Source organism: Scleropages formosus, chromosome 2 (genome assembly GCF_900964775.1).
Source record: "Scleropages formosus chromosome 2, fSclFor1.1, whole genome shotgun sequence".
Lineage (NCBI taxonomy): Eukaryota > Metazoa > Chordata > Actinopteri > Osteoglossiformes > Osteoglossidae > Scleropages > Scleropages formosus.
In genome coordinates, this window is record NC_041807.1 from 38,696,019 (window position 1) to 38,710,931 (window position 14,913).

Genomic DNA, 14,913 nt, shown 5'->3' on the forward strand with positions numbered 1-14,913 from the left:
CAGCCGGGAGACATAGTGACTATGATAGTCTCTCCAACGTGTCCTGGGTCTGCCCCGAGGCCTCCTCCCAGTGGGACAAGCCCGGAACATCTCCCCAGGGAGGCGTCCAGGAGGCATCCGGAACAGATGCCCGAGCCACCTCAACTGGCTCCTCTCGATGCGGAGGAGTAGCGGCTCTACTCCGAGCTCCACCCGGGTGACTGAGCTCCTCACCCTATCCCTAAGGGTGCGCCCAGCCACTCTGGGGAGGAAACTCATTTCTGCCGCTTGTATCCGCGATCTCATTCTTTCGGTCATGATCCAGAGTTCATGACCATAGGTGAGGGTAGGAACGTAGATCAACCGGTAAATTGAGAGCTTCGCCTTACGACTCAGTTCCCTCTTCACCACAACAGACCAGTACAATGACCGCACCGATCCGTCTGTCAACCTGCCGCTCCATTTTTCCCTCACTCGTGAACAAGACCCCGAGATACTTAAAACTCCTCCACTTGAGGGAGGAGCTCCCCCCTAACCCGGAGGGGGCAATCCACCTTTTCCGATTGAGGACCATGATCTCGGATTTGGAGGTGCTGATTCTCATCCCCGCCGCTTTGCACTCGGCTGCAAACCTCTCCAGTGCACGCTGTAAGTCTTGATTCGATGAAGCCAACAGGACCACATCGTCCGCAAAAAGCAGAGACGAGATCTCGCAGCCACCAAAACAGACACTCTCCGTTCCCTGGCTGCGCCTAGAAATTCTGTCCATGAAGATAATGAGCAGAATCGGTGACAAAGGGCAGCCCTGGCGGAGTCCAACATGCACCGGGAACAGGTCTGACTTACTGCCGCATTGCCGGCAGTAATTCGCATTGCCGGCAGTAATTAGATTTATCCAGCTAATAAATTTCCAAAATGCATTTAAAATATAAAAAAAAAGATTTGCAAATATATACGTGGGGATCACACACATCATTACTGTGTAGTTTCTGCTATGATTTCATGAGCGTTACTGGATCCAGTTATGCGAGGGCATCAAAGACCTAAGGGCAAGATTGCTACAGTTGGCAGTATTTACTGTTTACATAGAAAAGGTTTTATCTCAGTTTTACCACCAAATGTTTTGAAAGGCGGGTGGGAGCACATTGGGACAAATTCCAAGCTCTGGATCATAACAAGTTGGGAAACTCTTGGTAGGTCTTCATGGTGCTCGGCTGTAGTTGTGACTCATCATAACTGTTTATAGATGTTTAGTAACGATAAGATTTTAGGTTGGCAGGCAGGTCAGAAATTTCACGTTTTGCTTTTTGTCTTGCCTCCTCTAAAGTATGATACATTTATGAAGTCTTACTTTACAGACTCTGCATGGTACTCAGCTTCAGCTGTGTCATTATAATGCTACATTTTATAGGAGTTTAGTCGCAATGATATGTTGGTAGCTGGGTTTAAATCATCACTTTGTTTTTTTTTTTATCATTTAAGAGTTGCTTAGGTTTCGGAAACAGTTGTGCGGGGAGTCGAACGAAGGAAATATTACCGAATCACTATACAGTGCAATGGGTATATGTACAGGCAAATATAGCCTTAAATTGCAATGGCTATAAACTGTATATTTCCATCCTTCTAGTCATTGTCTCTGCTGTTATATACATTTGATGTACAAAATTGATCTGCAGGGTGCTCCATGAATCCTATTCAGCCCATGGTACAAAACAAGTTTGACACCCGTCTTCATGTACATCGTACTTGGCCGCAGCTTCGTTTTTGGGTTTAGTCACCGTGATACATTGTGTTGGCAACCAGTTTTCAATTAACCCTTTTTTCTTGCTCTTTTTATGTGCTGTCCAGAAAGACTCTGATTCACCTGATCAGCTCCTGTCCAGCGGTCTTAGATGGAGGGTCTTGTCTCAGAAATAAGGCCTTCTGGAGACTGTAAGGAGTGGGTCACTGCATCAGAAATGAGTTTTAAAAGGTGAGTGGAAAGCTGTGAGGGCATTTTTCTTGTTAATGGTCAGATAAATGTTTTTTTTTTTTTTTAGGTATCCTTTTTATATACATTGGTTCCAAAAAAGTCTGTTTGTCCTCTACTTATTTGTCAATAAAAATTTACTTTTAATACCAAGTCGCAATTAGTATGCTCGTCATACAGGCATTCCTTGTTTTTTCTGTTGGGTAGATTTTGTAAAAATGTTTCGTATAGCTACAGTAAATGAAAAATATTTTCAAAGGTTTTATGTAATTGATTATTAGCTTCAAACAGTGTTGAAATTATAGTGCTGTATGGAAGTATGTGAAGCCCTCATGTCGCTTAGTTTTACCACAAAATGGGCATTTAATAAGAAACAGTCTTTCTCACCTGTTATGACATAACAGGTGTTTAATGACCAGTTCCATATGTAGCTTTAGAGAAAATTATGTGTCTATTAGAAACACGGAAGTAGTACAGGTGCAAAAATAAGTGAACTCCAAGTTACACTGGTTCAACCACTAGGTAAGTAGAATCAGGTGTGTAAATCATCATCATTTCTTCATTTTGTAACTTTAAGATTTAAGATGTAGATTTTCTAAGTTTTTTTTTTTTAAAATATATTTTAAACAAGAATAATGACCAACCCTACAAGATTCACATACTTTTAAGCAGCACTTTAAAACAAAAGTGAAATTACTGAAAATTAACATTATTTCCAAAAATGCTTATTTGACATGGATTGTTGAGCAATTCATCCCATGAATATGGAGTGCTTTTTGTCTTGTTACTGATGACCAGCATTCACGAACATCTAACACAGCAAATTAACAGTCTTTCTTGTCAGCTATTGGCTAAGCGCAAATGGAGATGACGTTTACTGCAAAAGCAGGAATATATAAATATGTGACAAATGTATTCTGATCGAGAGAAATTGAACCTTTTCAATCCAGTGTCCAACAGGAGAGACCAGTGTCACCTTTTTTACTTCATGTTATCCGTCAAGCCACTTGAAAATGTCTAAACTGATATTTCTGTCAATGCCAGTTTTATCTGCAGGAACAGTTTTTTCAATGAAAGTATCTTTCTCTCTACTGTCCACAGTGTCCCAGAGGAGAGATCAGTGTCACCTGTACCGAGCTGTATATCCATGAAGAGTGACAAGTCAATGCCTGAACCAATCTACTTTAAGGATGGACAGTCTTCTGCAGGTGTAAGGTAAATGTTCTTCTAAACCACATGTGTTCTGGACATATGACTGATTTTAAAGAGATGAGTTCTGACAGTAGGCATATTTAACTATAATAGAGGCGTACCTGCCAATGAATAGCCTTTTTCTTCATGTTATCTGTCAAGCAACTTGAAAATATCTAAAGTGATGTTTCTTTCAGTGCTATAGTTTTATTTGCAGGAACGATTTTCAATTAAAGTATCTTTCTCTCTACTGTCCACAGTGTCCAACAGGTGAGATCAGGGTCACCTGTACCGAGCTGTATATCCATGAAGAGTGACAAGTCAATGCCTGAACCAATCTCCTTTAAAAATGGACAGTCTTCTGTAGGTCAAAGGTAAATATTCTTCTATACCATATCTCTTTAGGAGAAATGACTGAAAATATCAAAGGTAATGTTTCTTTTAATGCCATAGTTTTATCTGAAAAACTTTTTAAAGTCTGAATTTAATCTGTTGTTATAGATATAAAGATATATGAGTGGCCTTTTCTTCTTTTCCTGCCACAGTGTCCAACAGGTGAGATCAGGGTCACCTGTACCGAGCTGTATATCCATGAAGAGTGACAAGTCAATGCCTGAACCAATCTACTTTAAGGATCAACAGTATTCAGCAGGTCAAAGGTAAATGTTCTTCTAAACAACATCTCTTTTGGACAAAGACAGAGAAGTAATGATCGTTGGCAATTTTAATTGATATAGAGGCGTACCTGTCAGTGAATACCCTTTTTTCTTAATGTTATCTATCAAGCCACTTGAAAATGCCTAAAGTGATGTTTCTTTCAATGCCACAGTTTTATATAAGGGCTCTTTCTGTCCACAGTGTCCAGCAGGAGAGATCAGTTTCACCTGTACCTACCTGTATATCCATGAAGAGTGACAAGTCAATGCCTGAACCAATCTACTTTAAGTATGGACAGTCTTCAGCAGGTCAAAGGTAAATGTTCTTCTAAATCACATCTCTTTAGGACAAAGACAGAGAAGTAATGAGAGTTGGCAATTTTAATTGATATAGAGGCGTACCTGTCGGTGAATACCCTTTCTTCTTCAGGACGCCTGTCAAGCTACTTGAAAATGCCTAAAGTAATATTTCTTTCAGTGCCCCAGTTTTATATGCAGAAACAATTTTAAGTGTAAATTTAATCTGATTGTAGGGATAAAAAGGTCAGTGAAAGGATCTTTCTTTCTTCGGTCCTCAGTGTCCAACAGGAGCGACCAGTGTCACCTGTACCCAGCTGTGTATCGATAAAGAGTGACAAGTCAATGCCTGAACCAATCTCCTTTAAGGATGGACAGTCTTCTGTAGGTCAAAGGTAAATATTCTTCTATACCACATCTCTTTAGGAGAAATGACTGAAAATATCAAAGGTAATGTTTCTTTTAATGCCATAGTTTTATCTGAAAAACTTTTTAAAGTCTGAATTTAATCTGTTGTTATAGATATAAAGATATATGAGTGGCCTTTTCTTCTTTTCCTGCCACAGTGTCCAACAGGTGAGATCAGGGTCACCTGTACCCAGCTGTATATCCATGAAGAGTGACAAGTCAATGCCTGAACCAATCTACTTTAAGGATCAACAGTATTCAGCAGGTCAAAGGTCAGTGTTCTTCTAAATCACATCTCTTTTGGACAAAGACAGAGAAGTAATGATCGTTGGCAATTTTAATTGATATAGAGGCGTACCTGTCAGTGAATATCCTTTTTTCTTAATGTTATCTATCAAGCCACTTGAAAATGCCTAAAGTGATGTTTCTTTCAATGCCACAGTTTTATATAAGGGCTCTTTCTGTCCACAGTGTCCAGCAGGAGAGATCAGTTTCACCTGTACCTACCTGTATATCCATGAAGAGTGACAAGTCGATGCCTGAACCAATCTACTTTAAGGATCAACAGTATTCAGCAGGTCAAAGGTCAGTGTTCTTCTAAATCACATCTCTTTTGGACAAAGACAGAGAAGTAATGATCGTTGGCAATTTTAATTGATATAGAGGCGTACCTGTCAGTGAATATCCTTTTTTCTTAATGTTATCTATCAAGCCACTTGAAAATGCCTAAAGTGATGTTTCTTTCAATGCCACAGTTTTATATAAGGGCTCTTTCTGTCCACAGTGTCCAGCAGGAGAGATCAGTTTCACCTGTACCTACCTGTATATCCATGAAGAGTGACAAGTCAATGCCTGAACCAATCTACTTTGGCGGGCAGTCTTATGCAGTTCAAAGGTAAATGTTTTTTTTTTTTTTAAACCAAATCCCTTTAAGACAAACACTGCATGTGACAACACAAGTAGCAATAGCTGGCAAAATTATGCCAAACTGAGACATTTGCCAGTTATTGCCCCTGTTTCTGAGTAATTCATTAAGAATCCTGAAGGGATCTAATGTGATGGTTGACTTCCATGTTAAATTTGTTATATCTACAGTGAGAAGGTTTTAAGTTTATCTTAAGTTAGAGGGAAAAATATAATAATGGTCTTTTCTGTCTATAGTGTCCAGGAGAAGAGCATAATCTCACCCATACCCAGCTGTAGCTTTATGAAGAGTATCAGGTCACCTTGTCATGAAGGTGGGTTACAAAATATCTCATTCCCTCAGTATCATTAAACGCTTATCCTATTGCAGGGCCACAGTTTTCTAGCGCCTATCTTGGAAAAACAGAATACGAGGCTATGTAGGGTTCACCAAGGTGGCATAGCAGTTTGCACTGGTGTCTCACAGCGCCTGGATTGTGTAATCGTGCATAGTATTTCTACAGTCAGAGCAGAATTTTTGTGTTTTCCTTGTTTTTTATGAGTTTCTTCTGGTTTCTCCCCACAGTACAAAGACATTTGTTTTGGGTGAATTGGTAGTTTTAATCTTGAGAGTGATACTTAGAACACATCACATTATCTACACAGATCCTCTGTCACCACAGCAGAATTCCCAGGAGGGGTGTGCAGCTACTGGCACTTGGGTGCCCCGAGGATGATTTTTGTCTTTTTGGTTGTGACTGGGATTTTTTTGTTTTCCTCTCTGCTGTTTCCTGCTGGATTGCTCTGTTAGTTATTTATTTATATTTGTTATAATTGTAATGTATTAAGTAACCTTGTTTAACACTACATCCTTCTTCAGCACTCTGTGTTACTCTGGTGAGAAGAGCGCTGTATTCCAGCTCTGTATATAAAAGTAAATTGTTTTAAATTGCTGACTAAATATCCCATCGTTTATGAGTGTGTGCGACTACATCCTGGACTGCTGTCAGAAACTATCTTATTTATTCACTTTCGTTTTCGCTTTTTATGGTTAGGGTTGCAGCAGTCCGGATCCCACGCCAGAATTACTGCACACAAGGCTAAAGTGCACACCCTAGACAGGATGCCAGTCTTATCACAGGGTAACCCAGAAAGTGTGTTACTTTTATATGTGTGCCAAAATATTGGGAATGTCATATAAAGATCTGTAAGTGTCAGGAATCTCTCGGAGGTGAGCTTGAAGTTTGATCCAAGTGCAGAGTTTATTCAGGTGGTGTGGAAGTGTGGACAATGAGTTCACTTTAGTTCAAAGCCAGTGTTGACAAACACAAGTAATATATGGAACATATTCAACAATTTAGCTCGGATGCCTAAATTTTTAGGGGAAATTTTTCATAAAAAGATTCCACAAGTTTTCCTCTGATTTCTTTTCTCAGTTGAACTCCTGATGGCATGTCAGCAGAAACTGAAATCCCATCTGAAGAAGAAGTTTCAGTGTGTATTTGAAGGACAAGCTAAGTATGGAAACCCAGCCCTTCTGAATGATATTTACACAGAGCTCTACATAACTGAAGGTGGTACTGGTGGGATCAGTGATGAACATGAAGTGAGACACATTGAGAGAGCATTCAATAAACCAGCTATACAAGAAACTGCAATAAAATACAGTGATATTTTTACAACCTTACATGGAAAAGTTACTCAAATAAAAACTGTGCTGACGCAGGGTATTGCAGGCATTGGGAAAACAGTGACTGTTCAGAAATTCATTCTTGACTGGGAAGAAGGAAAAGAAAATCAAGGCGTTAATTTTATATTTCCCCTTGCTTTCCGGGACCTCAATTTGATAAAGGATAAAGAATTCAGTTTAACACAACTGATTCATTACTTTCTTCCAGAATTCAAAGAGTTTGGAATCACTCATCTTTTGAATTCCAAAGTTTTGTTTATCTTTGATGGTCTGGATGAGTGTCGCCTTCCTCTAGATTTTAAGAACAATGAGATCTGTTCTGATGTGACAAAGACAGCCCCACTGGATATGTTGTTGACCAACCTCATGAAGGGGAATCTGTTTCCTCCTGCTCTCATCTGGATAACTTCCCGTCCAGCAGCCGCCACTCAGATCCCTCCTGAGTGTGTCGATCGAGTGACAGAGATACGAGGGTTCAATGACCCTCAGAAGGATGAATACTTCACAAAGAGATTCAGTGATGAGGACCTGGCCAAGAGGATCATCACACATGTGAAGTCATCAAGGAGCCTCTACATCATGTGTCATATTCCAGTCTTCTGTTGGATTTCAGCCACTGTTCTTGAGAGGCTCTTTGTTGAGGAACACAGTGGAGAAATTCCCAAGACTCTCACTGAGATGTACACACATTTCCTGATCTTTCAGACCAGTTTGAAGAATGAGAAGTATCTGAAAAAACAAGAAACAGAGCCTCTGAAATCTTTAGAACTGGATAAAGAATTTGTTCTGAAACTGGGGAAGTTGGCTTTCAACAACCTTGAAACAGGAAATCTCATATTTTATGAGGAAGACCTGAAAGAGATTGGCATTGATGTCAATGAAGCTTCGGTTTATTCTGGAATTTGTACAGAAGTGTTTAGACAGGAGATTGGGTTGTATGAGGGGAAAGTTTACTGCTTTGTACATTTGAGTGTTCAGGAGTATCTTGCTGCTTTACACAAGTTTCTCTCAAATACTGATACTGGCTTGCTGGAAAAAACAGTAAATGAGGCAATATGCAGCAAGAATGGACACTTAGACCTCTATCTTCGTTTCCTTCTTGGCCTTTCAGTGGAATACAGCCAACAGCTTTTAAAAGGTCTACCGTTACAAAGAATTTCTTGTGATATTGCAGAAATAAAACAATATATCTATAAGAAGATCCATGAGAATTTTTCTCCAGAGAAGAGCATTTATCTTTTTCACTGTCTGAATGAACTGAACGACAGTTCTGTGGTGAAACGAATCCAAAATTACCTGAACTCACAAAATCTTACAGAAAAGGAAATAAGTCCCTCCGAGTGGTCAGCTCTGGCCTTTGTGTTGTTGATGTCAGCAGAGGAATTGGAAGTGTTGGAGCTGAGAAACTGCATGTTACGTGACGAAGGTCTTCAGAGGATGCTGCCAGTGGTCCAAGTCTCCAGAACTGCTCTGTAAGTCCTGTTATATGTCTGTTTGGAGAAAATGCATATGGTAAAAGACAACAACGTTAAACCAATTTTGTATCATGGTAACGCACATCACCTCTCTCCATCCTCCATATACTGTATATGGAGGTGGAGCAGTGGCCGCAACAAGTGGATCATAGGTACCTGGGCACATTTCACAAGCTACATTACTAATGATACAGCTGGGAACTAATTTTATGGTAACTGTGCTAAGCAATTTGTGTGTTCAAGATCTCTGTAAATAATTTCAGTGAGAAAGTAAAAATGTCAGAACATATTTCCAGCAGTAGAGGAGTAATGCCACATTATAGCAGTGTTATTATTTTCACTGGCTGAAAAGTGATTAACGAACTGGTAGAGGAGATAATCACAGTGTCATCAGTTACAATCAACAGCAGGCTAAGAGGAGGAGGAAATTAATGACACATCTGATTTAGAGAAGTTCAGTTTCAGGTGTTGTGTGTCCATCGAGGTAGAGGTCAGTACAGTACAGTCAGATGTCTGGTTACATAAATCCTGCTGTGGCACCTGGAGTGAGCTGTGTATCATAATTATTAATATAATTCAGGAATGCACGTAATGTGTTTTTCTCTTACGCCGGGTGCGTGGTGCCTCGGCGGGCTTGGCCGGGTCCGGTGGGTGCGAGTTTCAAGGCAGTCGAGTGCAGAGGCTCCATTTAAGAGGGGGCGCGGTGGGTTGAACCGGGTCCTGCTCTCCAGTGGGTCTGGGGTTTGAGTCCCGCTTGGGGTGCCTTGCGGCGGACTGGCGTCCCGTCCTGGGTGTGTCCCCTCCCCCTCCGGCCTTGCGCCCTGTGTTACCGGGTGGGCTCTGGTTCCCCGCGACCCTGTATGGGACAAGCGGTTCCAAAAATGTGTGTGTGTGTGTGTGTGTGTGTGTGTGTGTGTGTGTTTTTCTCTTCTCCATTTTTCTCCTGATATCTTCAGTGTAATTTATAATGTGTTTAGAGTTCCTTCACTGATCATCCTTATCAGCACTCCATGATCAAGACTTAACCTCACAATTTATTTGTCTTATTGGACAGATGCATTGGAGATTACAACACATCTGTGTCTCTAAAATATTTTCTGTTTCTTTTCAGGTTGAGCTTTTGTTTTCTCACTGAAAGATGCTGTGAAGCTTTGGCCTCAACTCTGAGTTCAGACTCGAACCTGAGGGTGTTAGACCTGAGTAACAATGACCTACAGGACTCAGGAGTGAAACTGCTCTCTGCTGGACTGGGGAACCAACAGTGTAAACTGGACACACTGAGGTCAGTACTAGCAGGCAATACTGTACTGCAATGTATTCTAGATTCTGTGCATTTTTGTAATAATAAATGATTCTTAAAAGACATCTTTCCCTAGGAAATGACTTACTGACTTATACTTGCAATATTCCAATTGAATATTTGCTACTAGGGACAGCTGGTAGCGTAGTAGGTAGAGCAACTGCCTTTGGCCCCAAAAATCGCAGATTCGGTTCCCACCTCCCGCTGTAGTACCCTTGAGCAAGGTACTTGTGCTGAATTACTTCAGTAAAATTACCCAGCTGTATAAATGGGTGAATAATTGTAACCATAACACTGTAAGTCGCTTTGGAGAAAAGCATCAGCTAAATGAATAAATGTAATGTATTCAGATTGTAATATCTCCAACGGTTTTGCATATAAGTACCCACCATGGAGCCCCTTCCTGGTGTCAGAATCTCAACACATAATTTGCCTGAACTGGCAGGTCATGTGATCATTAACATAAAAATTCCCACAGCTGGCTTTCTCCAGTTAAACTGAAAACTGTTACATAGTGAAGTTTAGATTGAATATTGCAACACTATATTCTTAATTTCTACACACTACATTACTCTTATTAACCTGTATGTAGTGAACATATTTATTACTCTATATGTTTATAGGTTACATGTAACAATTCATTATTTATATCATTATTTATATTATTTATATTATTTATATCAGATAAGGAAACACACACACACACACACACACACACATTTTCAGAACCGCTTGTCCCATACGGGGTCGCAGGGAACCGGAGCCTACCCGGTAATACAGGGCGTAAGGCCGGAGGGGGAGGGGGAGGGGACACACCCAGGACGGGACGCCAGTCCGCCGCAAGGCACCCCAAGCGGGACTCGAACCCCAGACCCACCGGAGAGCAGGACTGTGGTCCAACCCACTGCACCACCGCACCCCACTCTGATAAGAAAATACTAAAAATTTAGTGTTAGAATCTCGTTGAAGAAACGTATTGATAGAACTTAGCTGTAAGTTATAGACTCATATTTCAGGACAGTAAATTGTCTCTGTTTTCCTGTGTTTATCACTGTTTATCTGTAGGTTTATAAATGATACAGCTGTGTGTTTTACACTGTTTAGACCCTGTCAACACATACCTCACTAATTTGTTACTTTTCAGCAATTGTGTGCTCATATTTTTCCTCTTTTCAGCATAGGTTATTTGATGTATTTTAATGAAATGGGTAAGTGTCATGTTTTCTTTGTCTCTCTACAGATTGTCTACCTGTAGGCTGACAGAAGGTGGCTGTGCTTCTCTGGCTTCAGCTTTGTGTTCGAACCCTTCACATTTGATAGAGCTGGATCTGAGCTATAATCACCCAGGGGACTCAGGTGTGAAGCTGCTTTCTGACCTACTGCAGGATCCCACCTGTAAACTGGAGACGCTTAGGTGGGTGAAGAAGCAGCAGTTGCTTCTATATACAAGCATGACATTCCATTTTCTTTAAATAAAAAATGTGTCTATCAAGACCTACTGATATATTATATTAAATGGTTCTACTTGTGTATTTTTGTCTTCTTAAGGCTGAAGATGTGTGGACTCACAGAGAGATGCTGTGAAGCTCTGGCCTCAGTTCTTACATCAAGCTCTTTACTTCTGAGAGAGCTGGACTTGAGTGACAATGACCTGCAGGATTCAGGAGTGGAACTGCTCTCTCCTGGACTGGGGAACAAATACTGTAAACTGGACATACTGAGGTCAGTACTTGGGAACAGACACTGTAAATAAGGTTTCTTCAGTGGGAATACAGTGTTTTTGTTTTCTCTCTACAGACTGTCTGGCTGTTGTGTCATGGAAGGAGGCTGTACTTCTCTGGCTTCAGCTCTGCGTTCGAACCCCTGTTCACACCTGAGAGAGCTGGATCTAAGCTACAATAACCCAGGGGACTCAGGAGTGAAGCTGCTCTCTGATCTACTGCAGGATCCCACCTGCAAACTGGAGATACTACAGTAAGTAGTGTGTGTACGTATTTGTGTGTAATTATGCTAACCCTCATAGATGTCACAAGACTGAGTTTCCACACACACCTCATAAACAGTCTGTGTACCTCAGACACTGTGTGTCCTTCTGCTTTACCTACAGTGTGGACCATGGTGGAGAGTGCAGGATCAGACCAGGGCTCCTCAAGTGTGAGTGTGTTTGGACTGAACTACTGCTCTCATTTAACACTATTTACTTATTTTACTGCACAGTGGTATACAGGGGTAGTGTAGGTTCACTCCAGTCAAATCAAATTCTACCGATCATGTTTTCACAGTGATTGTACCAACATAACCTTAAGGAGAACATGCAAATTCCACACAGACTAAACTGGACTTGAACCTTCTGCCCAGGTGCTGTGAGGCAGCAGTCCTTCACGTTATAGAGTATATAGAAAAAAAATCACTGTATTTGTTTAAAACTTAATTTAAGAACAACGATAAATATAATTTCCATCATTAATACACAAAGTATTGATTGAAAACAGTGTTAATACTATTTGTACAAACATGAGCTAAAGCTTTTATAGATATAAATGAGAATGAAAACTGTAGAATATCTGGGTCAGCGTAGGGGACGCAGTGGCGCAGTGGGTTTGACCGGGTCCCGCTCTCCAGTGGGTCTGGGGTTTGAGCCCTGCTTGGGTGCCTTGTGACGGACTGGCGTCCTGTCCTGTGTGTGTCCTGTGTTGCCGGGTTAGGCTCCGGCTCCCCGCGACCCCGCCTGGGACAAGCGGTTTCAGACTGTGTGTGTGTGTGTGTGTGTGTGTGTGTGTGTGTGTGTGTGTGTGTGTGAGAGATGTGGGTCAGTCCAGTCCAAAAAAACTAATGTACAGTACAGGATGCAGTTGGTGTGCTGGAGAACTCAGGACAGTGTAGAGTGTGTGTTTGTTTGAAGGCTTTATTCCCACTATAAGGGAAAGAACATGTGAGCAGGAACAGCTGGAGGAACCTATTGTGGAATGAGGAGTCTCTACACCTTGCTCAGTGGGGGGGTCACACAGCTGAAAATGAAGAAAAGAATGTACTTACAGCAAGCAGACACACACTACTGTACAGTATTCACTGCTCTTAATGTATTCATACACTAAGTACTGTTTCATTTATTTCACTGTTGTGTAATATATTGAAATAAATTGTATTCTATAATTAAACTGTCATGTGTACATAATACAGTGAAATCCTGCATTGTATGTTTCCCACAGACTGAAAAAAAGTGATTAGTAACACAAGCGAACAAGTAATACCCCGACATTAAATATACCACCAGACAGTATATACAAAAACACGCATCAGGAGTCACTTTTAAATAACCTCGCAGCGTACGGGTAAAAACTCTCCCTAAGAACTCCTAACAGTGTGTAACAGTGTTTTTAACTGTGTTTCACCTGCAGACTCCTGTCGGCACACACTGGACCCCAACACAGCAAACAAACACCTGTATATATCTGAGGACAACAGGGAAGTGACATATATGGAAGATGAACAGTCATATCCTGATCATCCTGACAGATTTGGCAAGAGCCTCCAAGTTCTGTGTGCAGAGAGTCTGTCTGGTCGCTGTTACTGGGAGGTTGAGTGGAATGGAGACATTGTTGATGTAGGAGTGACTTATAAAGGAATCAGTAGGAAAGGAAGGAGTGGTGACTGTGAGCTTGGACTCAATGACAAGTCCTGGAATATGACCTGCTCTGATGAGAAATGCTATGCCATTCACAATATTAAACGCAGTCCCATACCTGTACCCACCTCCCACAGAGTAGGAGTGTATGTGGACTGGGTGGATGGCGCTCTATTCTTCTACAGCGTCTCCTCTGGTGAACTGACCCTCCTGTACAAGTTCACCTCCACATTCACTGAGCCCCTCTATCCTGCATTTGGAGTTTGGTGGGACTCATCACTGTCCCTGTGTGAGCTGGGGTAGGAAAGCACACATATATGTCCTCAAATCAAGACATAAACTTTCATATTTATGTCATTGTTTTTCTCCACTATGTGCATAAAATTAAGGTGTTTTAATGAACTGTAAACACTCTCGTTGGTTTTTCTGTGGTTTCATTTTTACTCCAGTGCAGACGACCCACGTTCTGTTCAAAGTCTGTGCGAGATTCCGCGAGCAGGTGTGCCAGCACGGCTCCTTAATAGCCGTCCTCTCTGATCGGTGGCAGGTACAGACGTCATGCACAAGGCCATGGGTGTGACACCATCTTCCAGGCACCGTGTGGACTCAATTTTATGAGGCAGCCTGCATTTTATAGATTGCTGGTGATCTGATTTTTTTCTATATATAAATTATCTTAGGAACAAGCGGTTCAGACAATGTGTGTGAGTGTGTGTGTAAATTATCTTACATAATACAAGATTTGACTTTCTTTAAAATAGTTTTCTATCTTTTCCCAGGCATTGTTTTTTTTCTTCTAACAGCTGTGTTGATTTTTCCCTCTTATCACTACACACAGACGCACGCATGCACGCACACATACACACACACACTGTCTGAAGCTGCTTGTCCCAAGCGGGGTCATGGGGAGCCGGAACCTAACCCGGCAACACAGGGCATAAGGCTGGAGGGGGAGGGAAGAGGATACACCCAGGATGGGCTGCCAGTCTGTTGCAGGACACCCCAAGAGGGACTCAAACCCCAGCCCCACCAGGGAGCAGGCACATGCCGAACCCGCCGTGCCACAGCACCCCCTCTCTTACCACAGTGGCTACTTATAACCCAAATAATTTTTCTGTAATTCTAAGCTGTTACAGTTTCTTTTTTAACAAGCAAATAATTTCAACCTATTTTGGTGCAGTAAATGCCAATTATTTACTGTCTTTGTTCGTCTTATGGAGACAATGTGTTCCAGGAAAAAAGAAAAAAAAAAAAAAAACTTTTTGCAACAAGAACTCATACGCACACACACGTTATCTGAACCACTTGTCCCATACGGGGTCGCGGAACCTAACCCGGCAACACAGGGCGTAAGGCCGGAGGCGGAGGGGACACACCCAGGACGGGACGCCAGTCCGTCGCAAGGCACCCCAAGCGGGAC

The 14,913-nt window shown here is 41.6% G+C and overlaps 2 protein-coding genes across 2 annotated transcripts in view; one reads left to right on the forward strand and one right to left on the reverse strand.

Moving 5' to 3' along the window:
- Positions 1-14,913, reverse strand: part of LOC108922356 (tumor necrosis factor receptor superfamily member 5-like) — a 533,457-nt gene that overhangs the window by 157,968 nt on the left and 360,576 nt on the right. The window lies entirely within an intron of this gene.
- LOC108922344 (NACHT, LRR and PYD domains-containing protein 3-like) lies at positions 1,834-14,384 on the forward strand. Its single transcript, XM_029247691.1, has 17 exons — positions 1,834-1,951; positions 3,050-3,163; positions 3,400-3,513; positions 3,685-3,798; positions 3,998-4,111; positions 4,374-4,487; positions 4,659-4,772; positions 4,972-5,085; positions 5,285-5,395; positions 5,662-5,738; positions 6,840-8,565; positions 9,680-9,850; positions 11,109-11,180; positions 11,489-11,590; positions 11,666-11,842; positions 11,976-12,022; positions 13,267-14,384. Exons 1-17 carry the CDS (start codon positions 1,872-1,874, stop codon positions 13,794-13,796), a joined length of 3,891 nt encoding a protein of 1,296 aa, XP_029103524.1. The 5' UTR covers positions 1,834-1,871; the 3' UTR covers positions 13,797-14,384.

What these genes read in the sequence shown, in the direction of transcription:
- LOC108922344 (XM_029247691.1), top strand. Translation starts at nt 1,872, where the DNA reads ATGGAGGGTCTTGTCTCAGAAATAAGGCCTTCTGGAGACTGTAAGGAG. An exon ending in TCAGAAATGAGTTTTAAAAG is followed by an intron (nt 1,952 to 3,049) that starts GTGAGTGGAAAG and finishes TACTGTCCACAG; the next exon opens with TGTCCCAGAGGAGAGATCAG. An exon ending in CAGTCTTCTGTAGGTCAAAG is followed by an intron (nt 4,488 to 4,658) that starts GTAAATATTCTT and finishes TTCCTGCCACAG; the next exon opens with TGTCCAACAGGTGAGATCAG.